We start from the raw sequence: 27,966 nt of genomic DNA on the forward strand, positions 1-27,966 counted from the left end.
GTTAATTTGTAAAAGGAAAAAATTAATTAATTTTCACATACTTTATAACCAGTTTGCAAAACTGGGTTGATTTTTATAGCACACTTAAAATTTAGTTAAATTTATTCTTCTGTGCTTTGGATTATATTTTCAGCTTATATGGAATATTACATTATAAATGGCAGGTTTCTGAATATATATATATATATATATGCATCTGTAGATGTATATAAATATATAAATGTATATATATTTAGATAAAATACTCATATAATTTCTGATTTTTATATCTTTTTATTTCTAAATTAGATTGAACTCGTAAAAGAAAAATGAAGAACCATACAAAACAGATAGAGTTTATTCTACTGGGACTGACAGACAATGCTCAGATACAGAGTGTAATTTTCTTATGTTTATTTCTCAATTACATGTTAAGCATGATAGGGAACATGACCATTATTGCCCTAACACTGTTGGATTCCCATCTCAAGACACCAATGTATTTCTTCCTCAGTAATTTCTCTTTCCTGGAAATCTCATTCACAACGGTTTGCATCCCCAGGTTCCTTTTCAGCATTGCAACCAAGGACAACACCATTTCTTACAATGGCTGTCTCTCTCAGCTGTTTTTGTACATATTTTTGGGAGTCATAGAATTTTTCCTTCTGACCACTATGTCCTATGACCGCTACGTGGCCATCTGCAAGCCCTTGCACTATACATCCATCATGAACAGCAGAGTTTGCCACAAATTTGTACTCAGCTCTTGGGTGACTGCCTTCCTGCTCATTTTCCCCCCACTGATTTGGTGTCTTCAGCTGGATTTCTGTGCTTCCAATGTCATGGACCACTTCCTATGTGACATTTCTCCTGTCCTACAACTTTCTTGCTCAGATACACATTTACTAGAATTGCTTGCTTTTTTATTAGCACTGATGATAGTGATCATCACATTGATATTAGTAGTCATTTCTTACTCCTACATCATCAAGACAATTCTTCAGTTCCCTTCAGCTCAGCAAAAGAGAAAAGCATTTTCCACCTGTGCTTCTCACATGATTGTTGTCTCCATCACTTATGGCAGCTGTATATTCATGTACATAAAACCTTCAGCCAAAGAAAGAGTTGACATAAGCAAAGGCGTAGCCGTGCTCAACACTTCAGTCGCCCCGTTGTTGAACCCATTCGTTTACACTCTGAGGAACCAGCAAGTGAAACACGCCTTCTGGACTGTATTCAAAAGGGTGTTTTCTTTTTCAGACAAATAAGACTACTGGTATAATTAACAGAAATATATAAAAGAAACATGTTTGAGATAAATTGATACAGTGGGACCTGCCAGTGTTTCCTTATGTTGTACATAGGCTCGATATCAGTTGGAACCCATTCAATGGCACCTCGTTATAACGGTTTACAAATATACCTAAATTTTAATTTTTTGGATCATTTTTGGTTGCCTGATTTAGAAAATACATTCATTCCATTGATTATATCTTTGTTTTCTTCAATATGAATGTCTTTCTCCATTAGAAATATAAAACTTCAAATTTCTATTTCTCCATATGCTATTTTAGGATAAAATAAATGAGAGGTTTAATTATATTATAGAATATAAATATTTGGAGCATGTAAACCTATTATATGACTAAATAACATGCCTTGTTTTATTTAAAAATTCTGTCTTGAAAATGATTAAATATATAAACTTTTGTCAACATAAAATATGCATAAAATGTTCCAAGAGAGTGTAATCTTCAAAAGTGCAGATAGTTATTTTGCAAGTATTTCTTTTTAATAAAATGTCAATTATTATCTGAATAAGAAATCCTAGATTTCTTTGACCTATACATTTTCCTTATGTGATTGTTAGTATTCAGAGTGGACACATTTTCAAAATTATGGAAAAACAAAGTGTGATTTACTATAAAAGTCAATGATTTAACAGATGTTTTCAACTAACATTATGAAAATTTAATCTTTTTAGCATGCTAAATCATGTATAGCTAAATGAGACTATATTGTTTTATGACTTATACTATGATTATTTATTAATGCTCAAATTTTTCATATTTAATACTATTGAATATTACTATTAAACATATGTATTTGCTTTAATATAAATCTTTATCTCATTAACTTTAATCTATGGGTAGAAAATAATCTATTTTTAATGTAAAATGTCCGTCTCAGAAAAAAGAATTTCCATAATTTTATAATTAACCTTTTGTGTATATATAAATTGTTTTATACTTTGATATTTATTAAAGTATTATCACAAGTTTATTCTTTTTTTAATCATTTTATTGGGGGCTAGTACAATTCTTATCTCAATCCATACATCCATCCATTGTGTCAAGAACATATGTACATTTGTTGCCATCATCATTTTCAAAACTTTTGCCTTCTACTTGAGCCCTTAATATCTGCTGCACATTTCCCCCTCCCTCCCCACTCCTCCCTGCCTCATGAACCCTTCATCATTTATATATTATTATTATTATTATTTTGTCATATATTACACTGTCTGACGTCTCCCCCACCCTCTTCTCTGCTGTCCCTCCCCCAGGGAGGAGGCTATACATAGATTCCTGTAATCAGTTCCCCCTTTCTACCCTACATTCTCTCCACCCTCCAGGCATCACCACTCTCATCACTGGTCCTGGAGGAGTCATCTGTCCTGGATTCCATGTGTTTCCAGTTGCTATCTGTGCCAATGTACATCCTCTGGTCTAGCCAGATTTGCAAGGTAGAATTGGGATCATGATAGTGGCGGGGGGGAGGAAATATTTAAGAACTAGAGGGAAGTTATATGTTTCATCATTGCTACCCTGCACCCTGTCTGGTTCATCTCTTCTCTACAACCCCTCAGCAAGGGGTGACCAGTTGGCTAGCATTGGGCTTTGAGTCTCCACTCTGCGCTCACCCACATTTTCAATGATATGATTTTTTTTTTGTTCCTTGTGGCTTGATACCTGATCCATTTGACAGCTTGTGGTCACACAGGCTGGTGTGTTTTGGCCATGTGGGCTTGGTTGCTTCTGAGCTATGTGGCCACTTATTTATTTTAGAGCCTTTAAGACCCAAGATGTTATATCTTTTGATAGCTGGGCACCATCAGCTTTCTTCACCACATTTGCTTATGCATATGTTTGTCTTCATTGATCGTATCAAGGTGGGCACCCACTGAAACGGTTTTTAGCTCTATGATGTCTGATCACTGGTCCCTTCTGCACCTTGTGGACAGACAGGCTCATTTGCTTCTTCCATGTGGGCTTTGATGCTTCTCAGCTAGATGGCCGCTTGTTTATTTTTCAGCCTTTAAGACCCCAAGTTTATTCTTCATATCTACCATATAGATCAGTTGCCCATGCCAATACTTATGTTCAGAAAATTGAATCATCTGGTGTACAAATCCACCACTTATTGCCAGTTAATCATACTGTGGTGGCTTGTGTGTTGTGATGCTGGAAACTATGTCACAGGTATTTCAAATATAGCAGGTTTACCAGAAGAGAAAAGGTTTTAATTGAGCCACCATTCTAACAGCAGACTACGAAAAGGAATCAGCTGTCCACTTGTAAAGGAATTAGCCAATCAGAACCTTATGGAGAGCTCCAGAACGTTGTCAGGTTGACAACACTGCAGAAAATCAATTCCTCAGGTTGCAATGCACTCAAAACACGATTGCCAAAGAGTTGTCATCTCAAAGTAGAGTCAAACATAATTATGGGGTTGTAGTAATGTTTGCTGGGACTTCGTTTGCTCCTGAGCCGTGCCTCAATATGAGAAGAAACAAATGCAAACCTTCATTAATAATAGGCACATGAAATGCATGAAGTATGAATCATGAATCTAGGTAACGTGGCAGTTGTCAGGAAAAAATGGAATAAAGACCATTATCCTAAGCATTAATGAGATGAAATGGACTGGTACTGGCCATTTGGATCAGACCATGCTATGGTTTAGTATGCCTAGAATGACAAAATCAAGAGGAATGACATTGTTTTGTGAAAAATAACATTTAACATCAACCTTAAATCAATCTGCAATACCGTCAGTAACAGGACAATACTGATATGCCTAAAAGAAATTCAATTACTATAATCAAATTAATGAACAGACAATTAAGGCTAGTGGCAAAGGAATTTAATAATTTTATCAATTTTTTAGGTTTGAAATTAATCAAACATGCAATCAAGATGCATTAAGTATTATGGCCATTTGAAATGCAAAAGTTAGAAAATAGAAGGGGTAGTAGTCAAGTATGACCTCATTGATAGAAACAGACTAGATATCACATGATAGAACTCTACAAGATAAATGGCTTCTTAATACTTGTACCTTTTTTTTAACAACGTAAGTGATGACTTACACATGCATCTCTCCAGATGGGTTAGATGGTAACCACACTGGGTACAGCTGCATGAGAGACAGTGAGGAAGCTCAATATCAGCAGCCAATATGAATCCGGGGGCTGACTATGGAACAGACTATAAATTAATCATGTAATGGATCAGATTAAAATTGACTAAAATTAAAGTCAATGAGCACTAAAATAAAATTTTGAATATACACATATGAATTTCGGAGTATATCAAGAACCAATAAGTTGCATTGAACACTAATGATAGACCTGATGAGCTGAGGGATGACATCAATAATGTCACATAAAGAAGCAATAGGGAATTTCAAAGTCAGAAAATAAATTAAAAAGAAAAATGTGTATCCAGAGAGTCAAAAACTTGCCTGCATGTGTTTCTTACTGCTTCTAGAAGTAGTCAGGAGGCAACCAACTTACTTATCTGTTAACCTTGGATTTCTTTGCCTCTGCCATATGGCTTGCTGACACTGGGTTCATAAGATTCTGCAGGTCTAAAGAACCCTCTAGAATAACCTGACTCAGGGAGTTGGAACTTAACTATGTCTACAAATGTTGGAGCCAGCTCCTTTCATCAAGGGTCCTCTTCTTTTATTCCTGATCTTTACTAAGCATGATATATGTGTTAGTCCTGGTAACTAGAGAAACAAATATATGAACATACTTAGGTGGATAAGAAAGAACATTATATAAAGAGTAACTGTACATTAAGAAAGCATCCCAACCCAGTCCAGATCAAGTCCTTAAGTCCGATATTAGCCCTTATGTCCGATACCAAACTATAAAGTTCTCTTCAGACTCAGGAAGCACATGCAATGATGCCAAATGCAGGAAGATCACAGGTCAGGGTGTGGGAAGTCTTGTGGATCCAGTGGTGTTGCAAGCATTTCAGTGCTGGCAGAGGTCTCCATGTGGCTTCTCCAGCTCCAAGGCTCTGGCTGCCATCAGCCTGTCTCCATGTGGCTTGTCAACTAAAATGTCTCCCTGGGAGTGAACATAGAGAGAGAGCATCTCCTGCCTCCAAGGAGGAATGCAGGAGTTCCCAGAATCCACAGGAGAAGGCCATGCCCATGTAGAGGTCTCATTGGCTATGACCTCATTGACAGATCAGACTCCACCCTTTCCCTCATATTCATCTCAAATTAACAACAAGTTACCAACCATTTTAAGAGATATCATAGGATCAAGAAGCAGGAGTCAGAGAAGTGCATGCTTCAATGAGGCCAGGAATTGACAAAATACCAATTGACATGTTTCAACAAGCTGACAAAGCAATAGAAGCACTCACTTATTATGCTAAGAAATTGGCAAGAGAGCTACCTGTCCAACTAACTGGAAGAGATTTTTGTGTCCACATTAGTAGTCATTTGTAAGAAAAGTGACCGAACAGAACGTGGAATTTGTCGGGGAATATCTTTAATATCACTTGCAAATAAATTTTTTTCTGAAGATCATTCAATGACAATTACAGCAATTTATCAACTGTAAGCTGCCAGAAACTCAGGCCAGAAATAGTGGCATGAGTGAAGTCAGCTGGATCTTGTCTGAAAGTAGAGAATACATGAAGATTTTTGCTTGTGTTTTATTGACTATGCAAAGGCATAACGCACGGAGCATGCAACTATGGAAAACATTGAGAAGAATGGGAATTTCAAAACACTCTATTGTGTTCATGAGGAATCTGTACATGGATCAAGAGGCAGCCATTTGATCAGAACAAGGAAATACTGCATGATTTAAAACCAGGTTAAGAAAAATAAAATAAAAGCAAGAAAGGTATGTGTCAGAGGTTATATCTTTTCACCATTCTTCTTTATTTGTATCCTGAACAAGTAATCTAAGAAAATGAACAATATAAAAAAGAATGTGTCCTCAGGATTTAAAGATGGATTAATAACAACCTTTAATGTGAAAATAACACAAACCTGTTGTGAAAAGTCAAAGACCTTAACACATTTGCTGATGAAGATCAAAGGCGTCAGTGTGGTTCACCACACATTTCAAAAAAAACACCCAATATCCTCTTTACAGTATCAGTAGACAATACAAGATATATAAAAATTAAAGTTTTCAGGATATCATTTTACTTGAATCCACAATAAATGCTCATGAATGTAGCAATCCATAAATTAAAAAAAATATTGCATTGGGAAAATCTGTTGCCAGGTAATCAAGAATTATTGAAGTCCAAGTTGCAATGAAGCATCTGATCAGGAATCAATCAATTTTCAATCTCCTTATATGCATGTTAAAGTTGGACAATGGATAAGGAAGACTGATGCATTGATGCATTTGATGTATGGTGTTGGTTAAGAATATTGACAGTAATGTGGACTGCCGGAAAAACAAACAAATCTGTCTTGGAAGTGAAATCAGAATACTCCTTGGAAGCAAGACTACAAGACTGTATCTTGTGTACTTCGGGCATATGATCAAGAGAGATCAGTCTCTGGCGAAGGACATCATGCATGGTAAAGTAGGTGAGCAAAAAAGAGGAAGGAGTCAAGCAACATGGATTGACACAGTGGCTACCACAATGGGCCCAATGGTATCAATTGTGCGGACGATTCATGGTTTGATAATGTTTGTCCTGTTGTACATATTTCTCTATGACTTGAAGCCAACTATAGAACACCTAATGACAACCACAGTGTGACTATCTTTCATGTGAAGCCCCAGACATCATTAAGAATATACAACTCTGGCTGCACTCACTGAACAAATTCTTGACAACAGAATCTATGAGTCCAATAAGTGGTTACTTCAGGATGCAAAGTATTGAAGTGATTTTAATGTCACTATAATTGTCAAAATAATAGGCAACACTTACCACTCTATATCCTCTGTAGTTTCTTGATGTATGACTATGTTTTCAATACAGGTATCCTGGAATATGTCATTATTAGTTTGCTGTAGACTCGATTTCTACTGATGGGACCTAATGCAGAACAAAGCAAATAGTGCCCCGTTCGGTGCCATTCGTTATCACTGGTGTATTTGACTCTGTTGCTGTGCCTATTGTGTCTATTTTTGTTTATTTTCTTAAATCATCTATTTAAGAATCCTATTGGTGTAGTGGTTATACATTGGGCTGTGATCTGCAAGGTCCACAGTTCAAAACCACTAGTCACTCCACAGGAGAAAGAGAGGCCTTTCTACTGCCATAGAGAGTCTCAGCAACTCACAAGGGCAGTTCTACCTTGTTTCATAGGGTAATTATGAGTTGGTATGGACTCTGTGGCAGTGAGTTTGGTTGGGTTTTGGTTTTAATGCTCGACTTAACCAAACAGGATATTATTTTTTAGTAATTGTTATTTTGTGATTATGTCAACAGTAAATATGCTGAAATCTCTTCATGCTCTTTTCTAAGGAACATTCTGGTATTTCTTCTAAAATTCATTGCTTTCTCACTTGTGTGCACTAAATGCAATTTTTTAATTACATCATTTTGGCAGGTTGTGATATATTCAGTGCTGTTTCTCCAACATCACCATATGTATGCATTATTTATTCTTCCAACTTCCTTTGTCATTTTCTAGTTTTCAAATGCATACAGGGTCTTTGAAAAGACCACGACTTGGGTCAGAAGCGACTTTGTGATCAGAGTAACAACACCATTGCTTTTGTTAACTTTACAGAGGCCTTTTGCAGTAGATTTTCACAATCCATTTAATTTCTTGACTTCTTTCATGGACATTAGTTGTTGATGCAAGTAGAATGGTATTGTTGACAACTACTAAAATCACACATTGAACTTTTGCATAGACGTAACAAAATTTGTGTAGTTAACATGGGGGGGCATAATGCATCCATTGTCATATTTGCATTACACCCCTCAAAGAAACAGAACTTCAATTTAACCTTGAAGGAAAATCATATCAATTTAGGTAACATGTTTTCTTCCCCCAAAATCCCAAGGCAAGAGGGTCAAAGATATTCAGAGACTCTGATCTACATGAAAGAATTAAATAGATTCAACAGCTAAATAAAAGATGTAATCCTGCATCATGCAATGTGTTATCATCAAATCTCTACCAACCAGTAAACTGAAAGAAAAAATATTAAATACATTATTGGAAAAATTGATGAAATGTTAACATAAACTGTTGATTTTATTGATCAATACAATATAAATGTAACAGTTTAAGATTTTAAATTTCTGATTTTTATAATTATCTTTTGGCATATAAGATAATTATCACAAAATATATATGGAGCTGTGTATATACTTTCAGAGGTTTAATTTTGAGATGATCAAATATTACCCTCAAAACAGGCTTATTAAAAGCAACAATTATGAATTTATTTGCACAATTTATTATTTAGACATGGAAACCTTTTCTGTGCTCAAAAAATCCTAAAATTGTAGTAAATATATTTTGCTATCAATTTTCAGTTCTGTGATCTTAATTGACATTTTGGCTTATTAATAGATTAAAAGAACCTTCATTAATTCAATATCAATTATGTTCTTGGTATAACCATAACAGAATTTATTCAGCATAGTACCCTTGAGGAACAATATATGTTACTATAAAATTATTTTAACTGGTGGAGGACTGAGAAGGTGAGGCAGCTCTGTACCATGCTGCCGTCCACTGGTTAAGGCCCCCAAAAGTGAAGGGTCGCCAGGGCAGAGGATGACCCCTGCCACCTTCAGAGGGTCAATGCTGTGCTGGCTAACATTGTGGAGGGGAAAAAAAAGGAAGAAAAAGGAAAAAAACGTATCTTAACTGAGACTTCTAGGTACTGGACTTCCAAAAACATTGTAATTTAAATATGCTTCACCTATATTTCTATTGCTAAAGTGATATTTCTATCTCTGAGAACAGTAAGGAATGTACATAGCTTTACTTATCACTCTCTGACAAAGACCATCATCCATGAAAAAGAAGAGGACCCCCAATCAGATGGATTCACACAGTGGCTGCAGCAAGAGGCCCAAACATAACAATTGTGAGATTGGTACAGGACTAGATAGTGTTTCATTCTGTTGTATATAGAGCTGCCTGTGAACTAGAACTGACCCAATGACCCCTAAAATCAACTAACAACAAGATGACTTACTATGACCATTTAGTATCATTTTTTTGTAGAAGGTAGAAAATCAATAGAATTTTATATGCTAAACTTGTGTTCTACAGTCTTATTTTTTATTAGGCACAGAAAATTATGGCTTTGTTTCTTGGGAGTTTTGAGGCATTCATGTTATCTGTGAGCAAAGATAGTTTGTTGTCTTCCTTTCCATTCTGTATTCATTTACTATTATTTTCTTGTGTTAATGCACCAGCTGGCACGTCCAGCACAATGTTGACTAGGAGTGTTGACAGAGGATTGCCTCTCTAGGTGTGTATCCTGAAGGTCACTTTGGTGGAGGACTCCTCGTGTCAGCTGGGATCAAATTGTCAAGGGAGAAAGAGGGGGTGTTATCTATTGAGTGACTGCCACATGAATTTGTGATGAGGTGCCCCTGGACAGGTAGATATCCCTCTGTGAAGGATGAGGGATACTGATGGGAAAGTCAAGTCAAGAAAGACGAAGGGGTGCAGTCATGTCTTGAGGAATGCAAGTGCATGACTGTTGGTAGAAAAGTGCGGGGAGGGGGGCGCTCTCCTCCAGGTGAGGAGAAAAATGACAGAAAATACATTTAAGGACCCTACATGGGGAGGATCAATTTTAATAAACACTGAATAATCCACCTTGACCTGAGTTTTGTTTTTTTTTAATCACATCCCTGGACCCATACCAAGTTCCATTAAATCCTGGATCCTCATGGTGCTTAATGCACTCCAATGGCTACTCCAGAGGGATCTGATGCTGAAACTCCACTAGTAACCTCAAACGCACTTGTAACCTGAGGATTTAAGACGGAAAAATTCATGGTCTTTGGAGAAACAGAAGATAGCTGAAATTAGAGTATTGAGCTATTGGTAGCTGGACAATCATTGACTTACTACATTAATGCCCTATGTGCTGTATCAAGATATATATTATTCTGTCAAAGCTGTGACTGACCTCGGGTGTGTAAAATTTCCTTGACAACCAGCTCCCATTGTTTCTGAAAATAGTGTCCAGCCATGACAGGATTTACTCAGTACAAGTGAATATGTCAGATTTTGCGATTTGGAGTTAGTCTACATTTGCCCAATATAACCTCTCTCAACAGTGTTTTAAAGTAATAAGTACCAGAGACTAATCAATGGCAATATTAACAGATTGTTATGCTCCAAGAAGACTATCAATAAGACTCTCTGCCATAAATTATCAAGGATGTGTCTACAGTGAGCCAAAGGCAGATAAAGAAATAGATCTAGGAAACGGTAGAGGGCTCAAACTGCATTCTAGCTTTAATTTAAGAGCATCATGGCCTTGCTCAATACCTGCCCTAAGGAAAGGAACACAGAGATCTGGGTGCTACGGCAAGAGTGGTGAAGAAATTAGATGATGACTGGTTATCAGAAAAAATATAGCATCTGGGGTCTTAAATGTTTGTTTGCAAACAAGTCACCATATAAGTGAGATGTCAGCTAAGTCCACATGGAAGAAACAACAACATCATTGACTGAAGGATTGAAAACCATATAACCCCAAAGTGAAGGATGGAATAGTATTAGAGCCTAAATTGTGAGAATCTGATTTGCAGAAGGCTGTGGATGACAGTGGGAATCCAAGATACATTTGTGAGCTCTCCATAGGAGATCAGCCTCCAGCAATTTCTCTTTATCCATAATGGAGGGATGGGAAGAGACTGGTGCTAACAGAGTGCATTGGAGAGATGACTACAGGAGATCAAAAGGATAAACCTGACTTGAATGGTTAAAACTTTGTCCATTAATCCTCCTCTCTGAAGCACACTGATCCTGATCTGGTTTTCAACATTTTCTGTATTGTTTGTTTCTTTTGTTTTTTATATTGGAGTAGACTTCAGATGTAGTTTGTCATTGGGGGAAAAACCTCATGAAAATTGTTTTGCATGATTTTCTGTTGTTAGGTATATGAAATCCAGGATTGATGAACCTATTGAGACTGCAAGTCGAATTGAGGGTTCTTGAGGGGTGGAGTGTGTGTGGGTGAGGAGGAAGACTGGGCATTAAGAAAACTGATGTCAAGGAGTTCAAGAAAGAAGAGAATGTTTTGAAACTGATTGTGATAGTAATTGTACAATGCTACTTGATGTGACTGAAGTATGTAATGATAGGATATCTGTATTAGCTCCCAATAAAATAGCTTGGTGAAAAAAATTCCTGAAAATAAATCAATAAACTATGTAACTCAGTGTGTATTTTTACACTTATGACCCAAAGCAAATTGCGGCTCCCCCAGCTGTAATTGAGTTGGTTCTGACTGTTCGAGAACAGGAGCTGGTCGGTGTGTGTTTCTGAGATGGAAACTCTTTCCCATTTTTCGTGCGCAGAATAGTTCCCAGTTCCAACCTGCTGATTCTCCCATCAGCAGTCCAACACCTCCCCTGGTATGGTACCCGTCCTCCTACTAAAGGGAGAATATAAAAACCAAATGCAGGCCATGGGACCTGCCAAAATTGGACTTAGAAAAGAGACAATATTATCGGCTTTTACATTGTACATTTGTCTTCCAAAATACCTGGTTAAACTTATAGGATTTGTATCTTGACACAGCGGGATCTGTCAGCTTGAGGTACAAGTGTGCAGTAACACATCAGGTCTTCTCCCCACCTGTGGGCCACTTCTGAGAGCAGATCTTATTGAGTCTTCAGTAAGATTTATTATCACTTTAAATCCTATAGTAATATTTAATATAGTTGTAAATTGATGAAATGTGAATTTTATTCGATTATATGACTACTAAAAGCAGAATTGCTTGTAAAATTTGTACATTAAATTTCAATATTATTTGTTACAATATGATTAATCAATGAGTAGTAGCCTTTTTATATGTTTCTCATTTCCTTTCAATTACTACTTCATCCTGGAAGACAAGTTATTGGTATAGGTTCACAAATAATACCACGAGTTTAGCTAAAGCAGCTGAATGTTTAGCGACTGTAAAAATACCTGGCAGCACGCAAAACAATAGCAGAGGCTTGTAGTGAATGAAGTAAGGACCATGCAAGTCAAAATATTGTGATTTAGTAATAATGACAGTTCTGAAAGTTCAAAAATAAATTAGCACATGATTTTAGCCTTGTAAGCATATTGATGAACATAAATTAGGATTATGAAAAATTGGTTTTGTTTTCATAAATAACTACAAGAATCTATCTACTAAAAATGCATTTCACTTGAAACACTTTAAAAAGATTATAGGCTGTGATTTTCATGTTACCTTCTCTGACAGTGTCACCTGGGGTGGTCTGCACCCCGCCTCCTTTACCGCAGTAAAACCACTGTTTTCCTTTCTATTTATACCCACAAAATTTGACCAGTTTACAAATCCAGCATTATATATTGTTGACCTCTCAATAATTTTTCATTAAACTATTCTTCAAATATGCGTGGAGCTTCTAAGACTTCCTATTTTTTGGGGGGAAAAATTGCTGTTAAAATAAATTTCATACCACAGTCATATGTTTACGGTCAGCAAGTAGATTTTTAAAAAAATAAATGGTATAATGGTGTATGTATAATTACTAAAATCAATTTAAACATGTGTACTTCAATATAATTCTATAATATCACTTTCCATATCACATAGTCATTGCAACATTTTATATCATAATCCTAATTAACTTACACATTACAAAAGGGATCATTATTTGGTGCTTCCAGTTATTTATAACTAGAATGAACACAGATAAAACTATATTGGAGGCTTACTGGCAACCATAGGGACGCCACAATATCCTTCATGGAAACTTTCCTGGTGAGAGCACATGTATTTTTGATTAGTTATTATATAGTTATTTTGATACCTAATTAATTCTAAGGTTTTCAAACAGAGCATAGGTAATGCTAAATTATCTGCATAATTGCTTATACCTCATATTATCAAATAATTACTTTGTGCAAATTGAGGAATAGATTATTATAGCAAAGTTCTAATTTGCCTATCTGTGATTACCAATAGTGCATATTTTCCTGTTATGATATGTAATTTTATTTAATTTCTAGTTATCTAAAGGTCTTATTTCCTCTTTCTTACTATCTAAAAATTACCATTCTTGTTGCCTTGTTGTTATAGATCTCTGTTATTATCCGTATCCTGTTATTTTGCAATAAGCATATCATTTATATTATATTTCCCCTTTGTATTTTTTTACCTTTTGTTATTTTACTGTAAAATTTTAAATGTTTGTTCTAAAATTAATTACAAAATAGATTCAAGAATTTTTATTTTACAGTGATTTGCCTGCATGTATGTTATGTATTTTAAATGTGATTTAACCATGAAAAGATTAAAGATGTTATGTCTCATGTACCATAGAGCTTTGTTCAAAAAGATATTAGTTATTCAGTAAAGACAAAAAATAATGAAATAATTGTTGAGTTAGCCTGATTATTCTACAGGATAAGTAATCAGAGTTCTGTTTATCAACTTTGTAAAATATATGAAGGATATATGCATCTTTTAACATGATTTATCACCTTAGGTATACTTTATTTCCTGGAGAGAAAGGCAAGTTTTCTCAGTGAATCAATAAAGGCTTGTTTAACTTGCTTATTCCTCAGGCTATATATAAAAGGATTCAGCATTGGTGATATGGATGAAATGAGTACTGACACACCTTTATTAATCTCTACCTCATCTTTTGCAGAAGGTTTGATGTAGATGAAGATGCAGCTGCCATAAGTCATGGAAACCACAATCATGTGGGAGGAACAGGTAGAGAAGGCCTTTTTCCTTTGCTGAACAGAAGGAAATTTTAGAATTGTCTTCATGATGTAGGCATAGGAGAGAACGACACAAACAAGAGTGATGACGAAAGTCACTACAGCACAGGCTACAAGCATCTGCTCAATTAGCCACATGTCTGAGCATGAGATTTTCAGCATAGGAGGCACATCGCAGCCAAAATGATCAATGGCATTAGAGTCACAGAACTCCAGATTCAAAATTATGCTCAATGGTGGGAGGACAATCATCAATGCTGACAGCCAACAGCACATCACCATTGCTTTGCACACTTTGCTGCTCATGATGGTCATATAATGCAGGGGTTTGCAGATGGCCACATACCGATCATAAGACATGATGGCCAAAAGGAAGAACTCAGTAACTCCAACGAGATCTGTAAAAAAAAGTTGAGTGAGACATATGTTGTAGGTTATTGTTCTGTCTCCAGTTGATAGACTGCGCAGAAATATGGGAACACAGGCAGTTGTAAATGAGATTTCCAGAAAAGAAAAATTCCGAAGGAAGAAATACATTGGTGTTTTAAGGTGCAGATCCAATATGGTGATGATAATAATGGTCATATTTCCAGCTACACTCAACATGTAGGTGATAAGTAGAAAAATAAAAAGTAAAACTTGAAGTTGAGGATCTTCTGTCAGCCCCAGAAGAATGAATGTTGTTACTGCTGTGTGATTTCTCATTATTGAATTTCAAGATGACGTCACACCTGTGAGGAAAGTATCAGAGAGACTTGACCTGTAGGATCCATTGACAAGATCTGGTCATGATGAACACTTTCATATCAACTTATGCAACACACACTGCTTTTATCTGATGGTCCCAAGAATATATTTTCTATTCTTTGCTGAGCTTAACTCACTAAGACATTTATACAGAAAGAGTGAGCAAATGAGACATTGAATTTTAAAAATGTATTATAATTCACATTTGCATTATTCTTTAGTCATTTCATAATAATGAATTTAACATTTTAACTTCTAATTTAGTTTCTTGGACCCCTACACTTACAAATTAGTAATTTTGCATGCCCCTTTAAAATGTTAAATGATGTCTAATCCTTAGATTACAGTTTGGTGGTTTTGCTGCACAATTTGACCATATTCTGAAGCTATATTGAGCATAATAAATGTAGTGTGGAAGGGTATAAAAAGTATACTTTCATGCCTTAAATTAGTTTGGTTCAGTTTGTAGCACATTTGTATGACATGTTGTGCAATGTTCCCCAGAAAAGTCACGATTGACTTACTGAATCTCCTCACTATGACACTGTTTACTTACCCTTCTCCTTTTTTAAATTCAAGTTCACAGTCTTTATTCATATATTTTGCATTTATTATTCAAGGGAGAATAAAATAAAATTTCGATTTTATTTTATAAAATAAAATAGAATGGGGGGAGAAAATATGTCTATATTTCTTCCTAGAGATTAGCAGTCATCATCTTTGGAGCACTATAATCACTGTATGCTAATTGTCGGTGTACATGTACCTGGATGCTTGGGCTAATGAAGACAGTATTCCTATTAGGATGAAAAACATCAATGTCAATATCCCATATAGATTATTCTCAAAGTACTTGAGAAGATAACAGGATCAAAGTGATGCTAACGTACTCATATACAAACACTGTCAATCCATGCACTCTACTTGGCAGAAAATATGATCAGGTGCATTTCCTCATTTTCCTTGTTGCATTACTTAGTCGTTTCCTCTGTTGTACTTTTTGTAGTTTTTTTTTAATTCGTCCCCTACTCATGGAAAGGCCAGGTGTCTCAGAGTAGAACATTGCATAGGACTTTCTCAGCTAGACATGTTGCAGGACCAGACTCCAGACATTTTCTTCCACAGAGATGGAGGTGGTCTTGGACTACCAAAATTTGTTGCTGATTGTAAATCACAAGTGTCGCCAAAGCCCCTACTTATAACTTTATGAATATTACTATCTTTATTTGTTCAATATTTTTATTAATGAAAGTTAAGGTTGGGTTCTAGGAAATAGGAATAACTAGATAAGAGTTACTTTTCACATATACCCAATTATATTGGTAAATTCTTGTAGATTCCAAACTTGCAAATTATAATTCTGAGGCTCCAAATCTTCTCAATATAGCACATAGGAATAAGACATTTTCTTGTGATTTTGTTTTCCCCTGCCTTGAGATAGGTGTAATACCAGAACCTGGAAAATATTTGTGCAGCCATAGTTCTAGAAGAAGATCATATCCCAGTGACTGTGGGATAATTTATTTTCAGCAATGGTAATATTAGTGTTCAACATATTGACTAAGGGTAATACTGATATTTTGCCTTCAATGAGAAATATATCATGAAATTCCCTACTGACACTCCCCTCTTGCCAATAGAACTAATTCCTTGCCATCAAGTCACTGGTGACTGACAGTGATGTCCTGTGGTTTCAGAGTCTATTTACAGAAGAAGAAAGGCCAGTCTGTCTTTCTCCGCGGAGCTGCTAGTCATTTGCACTGCCTATGATTGACATCATCGCCCAATGCCTAACCACTGTGCGACCAGCGGTCCCCTGGCAGCTTAAAGCTGACAGTAAAAATAAGTGAAATCGGAGTTGGACACACAGGGAATCCAGGACAGATGATTCCTTCAGGACCAGTGCTGAGAGTGGAGATACCGGGAGGGTGGAGGTGAGGTGGGTTGGAAAGGGGAAACTGATTATGAGGATCTACATATAACCTCCTCCCTGGAGAACGGCAGCAGAAAAGTGAATGAAGAGAGACGTCAGGCAGTGTAATATAATAATAATAATAAAAATTTATAAATTATAAAAGGTTCGTGAGGGAGGTAGGGAACGGGGAGAGAGGGAAAAAATGAGGAGCTGATAGCAAGGGCTCAAGTAGAAAGCAATTGCTTTGAGAATGATGAGGGCAACAAATGTACAAATGTGCTTCACACAATGGATGTATATATGGATTGTGATAAAAGTTTCATGAGTCCCAAATAAAATAATTTAAATTAAAAAATAAATGTAAAAGCAAACATTCATTACTTACACTTTAGAAATACATCATGGGATCTGTTGGCAGTTTATTTTCAGATGTTCTTACAGAGACACTGGTTGAACAATAATATGCCGGTGGAGACATGGATATAGCTCCCTCAAGGAATCAGGCCTAGCAAGAAAGTTCACTGCCAGTGACTCCATTCTGATTCAGTGACAGATAGAACTGCTCCTGTGAATTTCTGAGGCCGGAGCTCTTTATGGGAGTAGAACGCCTCCTCTTTCTCCCAACTCAGCAAGAAAGAAGCCTGAAAATGCCCGAGTGCCTTTTCACAATAAAGAGATACTTCCAGGAGAGGGAATCAATGATTTTTCCAAAGAACATATGTATATTTTCTTGTTATTTAAAGAATGCTGGGAGGGTCAAGCGTTATCAAGTGGTAAGGGATAGCTGATCTGAGCTAAATGTTTTTTTTTTTTTGGTTTTTTTTTTTTTTTAAACAGCTCATTTGGCTCTAGAGGATAAGGCTAGTACTTTATATAGTTCGCCTCTTACTAGAGAAAAGAGAGTCAGCAAACAAAAGAGCCCGTGGTGCCTCATTATTGAAAATCACAGAGGAATCCTCAGTATAATTAGCTTTGGCAATCCAGCTCCCACAGACAGGAAGGTGCCAAAAGAGCAGCACCAGCACCTAACAGTCTGTGAGTCTGTTGTTCAAATCAGATCAGATAATCCCAGTCAGGGTTTGGGGATTTTTCGCGTGCATTGTCTATAATTAGAGAATTTTCACAAGATTCTATTTTTCTCCTTAATTTTTAAAATAAGCAACTCAAAATGTTTTGAAATAAGGTGACAAAGTGGAAGCAAATAATAACAACGCTGCGAATAACACTGTGAATTATTGTATTAAATAATGAAGAATATAAATAAACTTTCAAGATTGTTAAACATCATTTTGAACCAATTTATTATGACTTTCTTGATTGTAATTGGGATGAAAGCTTAGAGAGGGAGTCCATTTTCTACTTAGAACGTGTACAATTATCCAGTCAGGACGTGAGTTGTCACCCATCAATGTAAGTCTGCACTTCCACTCCCGCCATGGTGCCCTGCTTTTATCTGTTCTTGTTCGCTCCCTCCTCTGGCCTTCTGACTTTGTATCTGAGCAAGTGCCGCTCTTATGATCTCCCATGGTTGACTGTACCAAGTAGTACATTATTCCTTGGTGCTATTCGTCGCTACAGGTTATTCACTATATTTTATGCTGAAAACTGATCCTCAAGGGTGGGCATTTGTTTCAAGGACCACAGTCTCACATTCCACCAGACTCTAAAAGTCTGTTATTTTTCTGACTTTGAATTTTGTTCTGTACTTCCCCTGTCTCTGTCCAGAAACTTCCAATATCATTCTGCTCAGAGACATTGGAGTGGTGGTTATCCAATTGCCATCAAGTCTCTTCTGACACACTAAGATTCCATAGGACAGAGGAAGACTGTTCCCAGGATTTTGAGACTGTAAATCAACATGAGCGGAGATAGCCTCTTCTTTTTCATGGGTAACTGGTGGGTTCAAACTTCTGAATTCAAGTTAAGAGCTTGTGACAGTCTGGGTACTTTAGAGAAACAAATCCACAGAAACTCATGTGTAAATGAGAGTTTTATATAAAGGTTAAGTGCACATCAAGAAAACACCCCAACCCAATGTTGCCCAAGCCCACAAGTCCAACATTAACCCTTATTCCTATACCAACCCACAAAGTCCTCCTCCATCTCACAAAACACATGCAATAACACCGACTGCAGGAGGAAATACTCGTCAGTAAGTATTTCAGCACAGGCAAGGGTCTCCACAGGGCTGCTCCAGCACCCAGGGCTGCATCAGAATCGGTTCATGTGGCTTCACCTCAGGGATGTGTTTCAGGAAGTGAGCCTTGCCAGTTGAAGCAGGGAACTGGGTAAGGCAGCTGCACCCTGATCCTACCATCAGAAAGCAAGAGACCTGAGAACTCGAAAGGTGAGACTCACCGAGCCATTTATCTCTCCGCCCTTCAAGTAACCCCACATGTGTTTGTCAGCCAGGTTGACACAATTAACCACCTCACAGCCCAATGCATTACCCACAGTGCTGACAGACCTTCTCAGTGGTAGTGTCTCCAATTTTGGCTGTATTTAATTAAATGTTAAAGCAATAGTAATAAAAATCCTACCGTATTATTTAAGTGTATTAAATAATTTAATACCCATAAATTTTATATAAAGAAAAATAATGTGGGGAAAAAACTTCATTGTGTGAATATATGTGATAATAAACTCTTGTTATTTGATGTGAAGGCTAAATTGTAAATCAATGGAAACAAATATGAGTTTCTGAGACAGCAGCAATTGGTGTATATATTTGGGGAACATAAAAACTACAATATAAATATGTGAGAGTCAACCATAATTTGAGTAAAAAAGAAAGAGAAGCTCTTGGTGATATTTCATGCCAGCTATGACAAAAAAGAGTAAATATGTACACATTAAAATAACTACTAAATATAATAGATTAAATTTAGTTTTGTCCTCTTTAAAAAAAAAAGAAAAGAAAAGACGACTTGATGCAAAGGGCTTAAGTGGAGAGCAAATGCTTTGAAAATGCTTAGGGAAAAGAATGTACAGATGTGCTTTATACAATTGATGTATGTATATGTATGGATTGCGTTAAGAGTTGTATGAGCTCCTAATAAAATGTTTTTTTAAAAGTTAGGTTTGTAAAGGTATAATTAAGTATATATAACAACACATTGTAAAACACTAATAATCATCACACCTAAAGTAAGTGTTTTATATACTACAAATTTTAATAGACAAAATTTAAAACAGAGTTGAAAACATATATAATAAGCATAACACAAGTAGAAAGGGAAAAATTATGTACACGTTTAGCCTCTGGAAGTAAATTCTTGCTCTGCTTAAGGACCAATTGCATATGCTATAATATAGTTGGTTGGAAAAATATGTCAAAAGCTATTAACATGTAAGGATTTTCTAAATACAAGTAAGCATTTCTCTTAACAATTGGTACAGGATAAAAATGCCTACTTGGGGATTTTGCCTTTTTATAAGCAAGAAACTGGGAACTTCTCCCTCTCTCTTTCCTCCTTCACCTTCCTGCTTATTGGGACTCTGTGTCTGCCTCCAGGGGTTGTCCCAAGGGGTCCAGTAACCCTCAGAGCCAGTGATACGCTGTCTGTGCCCTGATATTTTCCCACCTTGGATCCATGCGGCTCTGCCCCCCACATGGGATCTCCCTCTTCACCTTTATGTGCCATAGGCCTTGGCTAGGTGAGTCTGAAGAGGGATCCAGCTAGCATTGAACCCATGGACTTTGATTGGACTGGGCTGGGATGCCTGCCCCTTATGAAATTACTTCTTAATATAAAGTTCTTCCTTATAACTACAAGAGAGTCTACTCGTTTAATTTCTGTAGGCAACCCAACCTAACACAAACTATATGAAACTGCACAACTAAAATACTGATGCTGAAACAGCCAAGCAAGGTAAAATTTCTCTTACCACATGGAAATGGTTCACACACCTAGCTGCTAACCACAAGACTGAAGATGTGAGTACGCCCAGTGTGGGAAAGGTTGAATGATGCGCTTACTTAAAAAAAAAACAAGATCCGTCTTTGAAACCATCTGAGGCACGGTTCTCCTCTGACACGCTTAGGGTCACCACAGTGAGAGTTGACTGGATGGCAAATGTTGTTTTTCCTAGTCCCCATCTTCACAAGGATCCCACGTGATGTGCTCCCATAAACCCACTAGCTTTCATTCTCCTTACAGTCTCACCACTGGCAACCATACTCTGTGCACCAATTTTAACTTTTAGGAAGTCGGAAGTCAGAATAATCTATATTCTTAGATGTGAATTTTTCTAGTTATCATAAATTCTTGAAGATTAAGTTATTACCTGTATAGGTAGATTATTATTAAGTAAAATTCTGTGGTATTGTTGTGTCACCATTTATTAACTCTTTACTGACTAAAAAAAATCTAGATTATTGCTAATTTGGGGCTTTAATTCATAATGATTAACTAATCATCTGTATACAGGTTTTTAAGTGAACTTACATTTTGTTTCTTTTTCTGGGATAAAGCTCCAAGAGTAAAACCACTAGTATTCAGCAGTTGCAGGTTCAGTGCTATATGTACAATATATTTTGTAGTTAGTCTCTTAAAGTGCTTATTCTGTGATTGTATATCTTGTTCGAAGTAGTTTCTATTAACTCATTTATTTATTTTAAATAATTTAATTACTAGGCTTTTAATAATTAAACAAAATATTATTTTTATATTCTGGGCACAACATTCTTATCAGATATAAGATTTACAGATATTTTCTCCCTTCTCTGTATTATCTTTTCATTTTTAAAATAATAGTCTTTGAAGCACAGATTTTTAATTTCAATAAAGTTCAATTTATCTATTTCTTTTTTCTTGCTTAAGCGTTTGATGTTATATCTAAGAAGCATTCATCTAACCCAAGGTTGGCTTAATATATATATACACGTATATACATATATACGTGTGTATATATATGTATATATATACACACACATATGCATGCATATATATATTTCCCTTCAAAGAGTTATTCAGTTTCTACATTTAGGTCTGCAATACTTTTAGCATTAATTTTTTTGTATATGATGTGAGGTGGTTTTAATAGGAAAATATTTAGATCTATCAGCATCATTTATTGTAAGGGATGTTATTTCCCTATTGAACACTATTCCAATAAATCTTCATCATTAATTATGTTGTTAGTCAAGGAATGCTACTTATAAGGTTGAGAAAGTTTCTTTTTAATTTCTTCTACTTTGATGAACTCTTTTATAATGAAGTGGTGTTAGAGCTTGTGAAGTGCTTAGTACTTATTGAGACCATGTGTGTTTTAATATAGTCTATTGATATGATCTAAAATTTGTCCAACAATTTGTCATACTGGCATGACTTGTGCATTGCCATAAGGTTAGAAGTTATGACCCTGGTTTTTCACACATTAACAAGGTCACCCATGGTGGATAGGTTTCAGTAGAATTGTGAGACAGAGACAAATCGGATGAAGGACTAGATGGACCACTTTTGAAAAAAAATAGGCACTGGAAATTGTATGAGCAGCTGTGGCACGTCACCAGTACAGTGTCCTAATACGAGGTCCTTATGTGGACAGGCACTTTAAACGTGACTGGAAAAGAGGTAATTACTCACAATAGAGTCATGGGTGTGGATAGAGCAAATATTTCATAACCTTTTGTTGTTGAGGCATGGCACAAAATGAGATGAACAAATTGCAAACATCCATTGATAAGCAATATGTAGAATGTATAAAGTATCAGCCTAGGAAAATCGGAAGCCATCAAAAATTAAATAAAACACACAAATCTATATCCTAGGCATTACTCAGCAGAAATGGATTGGTATTTTCCATTTTAGACAAAAATATGATGGCTTATTATATATAACAGGGTAATGCAAGAACAATGGTTTATGCATTGCGAATACTTCTTTTCAACATAAATTGTTGCTATACATGTGAGCCTGACCATATGGAGTGCATGAACACAAAATAGATACAATCGTGAAAAGAGACAATTGAGAAGGTCAATATCAGTAAAAAACAAGGCTAAGTTGAAGCAGAAAACAAAGTCCAAAAGAGTCTATCTTGAGACTATCCCACCTGAATTCAAAACCAACTCAAGAATAGACTTGCTGAACACTAATAGCCACCATTGGTCTGCCACTTTGTGGAATTGTGGTGATTTGGTTGTTGCTGTGATGGTGGAAGCTATGCTATTTGTATTTCTTAGACCAGCAGGGTCAACAAAAGTAGCGGTTTCAGAAGAGCTTGCAGACTAAGAAAGTAAGAGAAAAAAGGAATAGACTGACCACTTGAGAAGAATTAGCCACTGATCATTTCATGGCTAGCCTAGAAATATTGCCAGATACTCAAGACCTGATGAATAGAAGCAGAATACTGTCAGAGACAGTACCAGAAGGCACTCACAATCTGACTGACTCTAGTTTACATTTCCCTCATCTTTCTCGGAACTGGCAGCCATAATTTATTCTCCATTTTGTACTTCTAGGCACTATTTTTTTTTCTGTTGTGTATAGGAGAGCTGTGAATTGACAACTCTTAACAATACAGAATATATATACATATATAACATCAAAATAGGAAATATGGGGTAATTTTGAATGAAGAAAATTTTATTTTAATTTAGTATGCTTTAATGTATCTGTTCTATAATTATGTAAATAATTGTATAATTATCTCTTATAGCTTAATTTCTATTCAAATCCTTCAATTGTATTGCATATGTTACCATTTATACCTAGAGTGTAAAGGATCATTTTTCTTTCAAATGTTAAAATATGGATCCTTTAAAAATTTACTTACAAAATAATTTTTGCTAATAAAACGAATATATTCTCTCCTTTTCTTATTTCATTCTCTGATCTATGACTTTTGTATTTCAAATATATCAATACTTTTTCTCATAAAATAGCTGCAAGCTTTCAAAGAATATGATTAATTTTAATCAAAAGCAAATCAAACCCACTTCTGAGACAAATATATTTCAGAATCCTATATCGGCATTTCTAGACTGTAAATATCAAATCATTTAACTTCATTTTTCTCCCCCAAAAAGGCTGGTGGATTTGACCTTCCCACCTTGTGGTTAGCAGTCTAATATTCAGAAGAGAAAAATAAAAACAAGTAAAGTTAAGAAATTTGCTTCTTGAAATAATCATAATATTCAATACTTTACATTGCTAATAGTTTCTACCAAATTCCACTTTGATTTGCATAACACAAGTCTTACGCCTACACATACAAAGATAATATCAAATTGGTTTCTCCACCGAATCAAAACGATTTTACCTACAACTACTGAATGTTTTCATGTAAGGATTTAATTCATGTTTCTCCACAACTTCTACCAAACAACCCTTCCCTGCATGGACCTGGAAAGAAGATGGGAGGAAATATTGATAGGATTAAACTGTGAGGAATTATGAATTGGGAAGTATGCCCAGGACTGTTGCACTGTTGTGTATAAAATTTACCCGCAGAGAATTAGGAAGTGGAGTACACACCCTCTGGACCCAAGAATCCTGCACAGTGACACCCCTGTAACCAGACGCAAGTTGTAATATCGGAGGAGCAGTAGCAGAACCAGAAGCCCGAGCATGGAACAGGGAGATGGACTTCCCAACCCACGGAGCACGTGCTGATGAGCGCCTTTGTGCAGGAGTATGGCTTGTGGAGTCGGGTGCCTCTGGGCACTTAGAAGGGGAAGGTGAACTTTCAGACCCATGAAATGGAGCTGAGTTGCTTGGGCTGAGGCGTAATGGAGTGCGATGCCTCTGGTCACTTAATTCAGGGAGCCGGGCTTACTGACCCATGCGAGTGGAGCTGAGTGTCTTCCAACTGAGGGGTTACAGTAGAGTCATTTGTGTCTTTGGGCATTTGTTAGCTGACATGAAAATTTGCAACATATGTTGGTAAACTAATACCCCAATCATTTCTAAATGGCAATACAATTTGTTAACATCCTTAATTGACTCTTTAATCGAGAATTTTATCTGGATATTTTCTGTGTAGGTGGATATCAGTGGATATTAGAACACAGAAGATCAAGTAGCGGCATAAAATAGAGAACCTTAATTAAAAACAAATCTAAAGCAAACACCAAAAGGGATGATAGAGAGGCTCTGAAGCTTTCATTTCCTCCTAAAATACATGAATACATTTATATATTTAAGTATATGTAAGTATAAATATTATATATACTCATACATAAATATGATATAGATAATTCAGTAATACTTAATAAGAACAATAAGAGAAGGTTTGTCTTGGAGGATTCCTTTAGTTTAAGATGGCCTTCACTATGCATGGATGAATATTTTTATACATGTACTACATTGTTGCACTTGATTTCTTAGCCAAACAGCTACTGAAAGACACTAACCAAATTTAACAGTGGTATCTTACATTCATAATATGTAAACAGACGTTTGGTATTGCAAAGGGCATACCAAAATTTTAGTTATTAGAGAGAATATATTCCTGAAGCTTGAATTTTGACTTATAAGCATACTTTTTTCAGGAAAAAATATTGGTGAAATGACAGTTTTATAGGTATTGATTGTCTAAATTTGCTCTAGAAAAAAAAAGCAGGAGAGTTTTCCAGTTTTATAAAATATTAACATGCTTTATTATTTAGTATGAAATTTGGTAGACAAGATAGGGAGATTTCCTGAAGTAGTCTTCTTACATTCTGCTTGAAATATATTTAGAGACAAAATAGGAAATCACACAGGGAAAGAATAACTTTAAGTGTTTCAATCTGGCCATTAAGGTGAAAAGTGACTTCATGGAGAGTTTGGGCCAGGTTAAGACAATGTGGTTGTATGACAATACACTTCTTACTTCAAATAATGAGAACAGTAAGTCAATTCTACACCAGAAGTGTGCAAGCTCTTTGTGTAAAAGAATATCTACTCTTTTAAACTAAAGAGACAGCATATATTTTCAGATTTCTAAGCAATAAGGTCTATGTGCTTCTTCCATGAAAAGGAGTCACTGGCATTGTGTCAGTGAAGGAGTAGTGGTTCTGTTCCAGTGAAATTGATTTAGGAAAAACAAGACACTAAGATTTTTGCATACTCTATGACATGGTCATTACTTGTTAAGTAGTCCTAAGTAGATTTAAAGATGTACTAACAATTTCTTTGGCTCTGCCTTGGCAAAACCTGCAAGCCCAACCTGATCTCTAGTATATTTACTAATTTCTCAGGCTTAAATATGCACTCTGATACATCTGCTCAACTCTGGACAACATGCATTCAGTCAGTCACTTAGCCAAGGACACTTGGAGAAATCTCCACTCAGCCCTCTCTGCCCAGATAGCTATTATCTGTACACTGTACTGTAGATGAGAATAATTTCTTCAGACTAGATTATGAGTTTTACACAGTGAACTTGGTAAAACATGCATGCTAATCTTGATCTCTAGTTCAAAGAATGTACTCACTATTCCTCTTTTAGGACTCGCCTACTGAATCTTCTTTGGAAGATTGAAGTGTGAATTATGATCATTATATTATTAATATCTTAAAACAAAGATAAATGTTATCCTATTTAAAATTTATTCTGACAATTTCATGTTGAAAGCAATGAATCTTAGGAAAAATATAATATTTTAAATGCAAGGAAAAATAGATAATATTACTTATAATTATAAAATTTCTTTTTTAACATTAGCATTGGAAAATCCAGTGAAAGAGGATCATTCACTGCCATCAAGTCAATTCTGACTCATAAGTGACCCTGTAAGACAGGATAGGTTTGTTCCTGTGGCTTTCCCTCATAGCTCTTCATGTCCTTCTCCCATGGATTAGCTGGTGGCTCTGAACTGCTGACCTTAGAGTTTACAACCCAAACCCAAAACACTATGCCACCAGAGCTCCTTGAAGAAGAAAGTGGACTATGGAAGATTTTGTTTCACAGGAATTCATTCTTGTGTTATCTTAGCAATAGGAGAATTCTGAATGAGAAGAATCCAGGAAGGAACTTCTTGAGGAGAATATGTTCACAAATGACAATGCGAAGGATCGTGAGAAAATGAACCTAGTGGCACTTCAGAGAAAGTTTAAGGAACTAGCCTTTCATTTTCACTTGACTGCTCCAATTCATTGCTTTCTCACTTGTGTGCACTAAATGCAATTTTTTAATTACATCATTCAAAGCCTGTTTCACCTGCTTATTTCTCAAGGTATAAATGAAGGGATTCAGCAAAGGAGCCACAGAGGTAGTGAGCACGGATACCCCTTTATTAATATCTACCTCTTCTTTAGCTGAAGGTTTGATATAGATAAAAATGCAGCTACCATAAGTGATAGAGACAACAATCATATGAGAAGAACATGTGGAAAAAGCTTTCTTTCTTTGCTGAGCAGAAGGGAAATTTAAGATAGTCCTGATAATATATATGTAAGAAAAAACTACACCTACCAGTGTGATAATGAATGTCAGTACTGCACAACTTATAACCATCTGTTCTATAAACCATGTGTCTGTGCATGAAATTTTAAAAAGTGGAGATGCATCACAGCCAAAATGATCAATGACATTGGAGTCACAGAATTCCAGCTGGAGACCCATACCGAGTGGTGTGATGATAATCATCAAGCCCGCGAACCAGCAGCAGACGACCAGGACGGCACAGACTCTGTTATTCATGATGGTCATGTAGTGCAGGGGTTTGCAGATGGCCACGTAGCGGTCATAAGACATGGCAGCCAGGAGAAAAAACTCTGTGGCCCCAAACAGCCCAATAAAAAATATTTGACAGGCACAAGCATTATAAGTGATAGTATTATCTCCAGTCGATATACTATATAGGAATCTTGGAATGCAGACCGTTGTGAATGAGATTTCTAAGAAAGAGAAGTTGCGAAGGAAAAAATACATGGGTGTTTTAAGGTGGGAATCCATGAAAGTGAGTATGATAATAGTCAGGTTTCCTGTTACACTCAGGATATATGTCAGAAATAAGAAGATGAAAACCAGAACTTGTAGCTGTGGATTATCTGTAAGTCCCAACAAGATGAAGGTTGTTATTGCCGTGTGGTTTCTCATTACTCCCTTTCGATCTTTTAGACAATCTGTATTTTTTTTAAAAGTCAGAGAAAATATGTGAAACCTATTATGTTATCAGAAAGTGTAATATATAACTCACCAGAAAG

The 27,966-nt window shown here is 36.0% G+C and overlaps 3 protein-coding genes and 1 non-coding gene across 4 annotated transcripts; 2 read left to right on the forward strand and 2 right to left on the reverse strand.

The window, feature by feature from the left end:
* Positions 1-308: 308 nt before the first annotated feature.
* On the forward strand, positions 309-1,247 carry LOC142450937 (olfactory receptor 6C70-like). The gene has a single exon (XM_075552871.1). The coding sequence runs from the start codon at positions 309-311 to the stop codon at positions 1,245-1,247; it is 939 nt and encodes a 312-aa protein (XP_075408986.1).
* A 7,662-nt stretch (positions 1,248-8,909) lies between these two features.
* LOC142452295 (small nucleolar RNA SNORA47) lies at positions 8,910-9,046 on the forward strand. Its single transcript, XR_012785312.1, has one exon. It is a non-coding gene; the product is annotated as a small nucleolar RNA SNORA47 (small nucleolar RNA).
* A 4,886-nt stretch (positions 9,047-13,932) lies between these two features.
* LOC142450938 (olfactory receptor 6C68-like) lies at positions 13,933-14,966 on the reverse strand. The gene has a single exon (XM_075552872.1). It carries the CDS (start codon positions 14,869-14,871, stop codon positions 13,933-13,935), a length of 939 nt encoding a protein of 312 aa, XP_075408987.1. The 5' UTR covers positions 14,872-14,966.
* A 7,270-nt stretch (positions 14,967-22,236) lies between these two features.
* Positions 22,237-27,859, reverse strand: LOC142451470 (olfactory receptor 6C2-like). Its single transcript, XM_075553261.1, has 2 exons — positions 26,957-27,859; positions 22,237-22,275 (listed from the first exon to the last, which is right to left on the reverse strand). The coding sequence occupies exons 1-2, from the start codon at positions 27,857-27,859 to the stop codon at positions 22,237-22,239; spliced, it is 942 nt and encodes a 313-aa protein (XP_075409376.1).
* Between the last annotated feature and the right edge of the window lie 107 nt (positions 27,860-27,966).

The sequence above is a fragment of the Tenrec ecaudatus genome, chromosome 6, assembly GCF_050624435.1.
Source record: "Tenrec ecaudatus isolate mTenEca1 chromosome 6, mTenEca1.hap1, whole genome shotgun sequence".
NCBI lineage: Eukaryota > Metazoa > Chordata > Mammalia > Afrosoricida > Tenrecidae > Tenrec > Tenrec ecaudatus.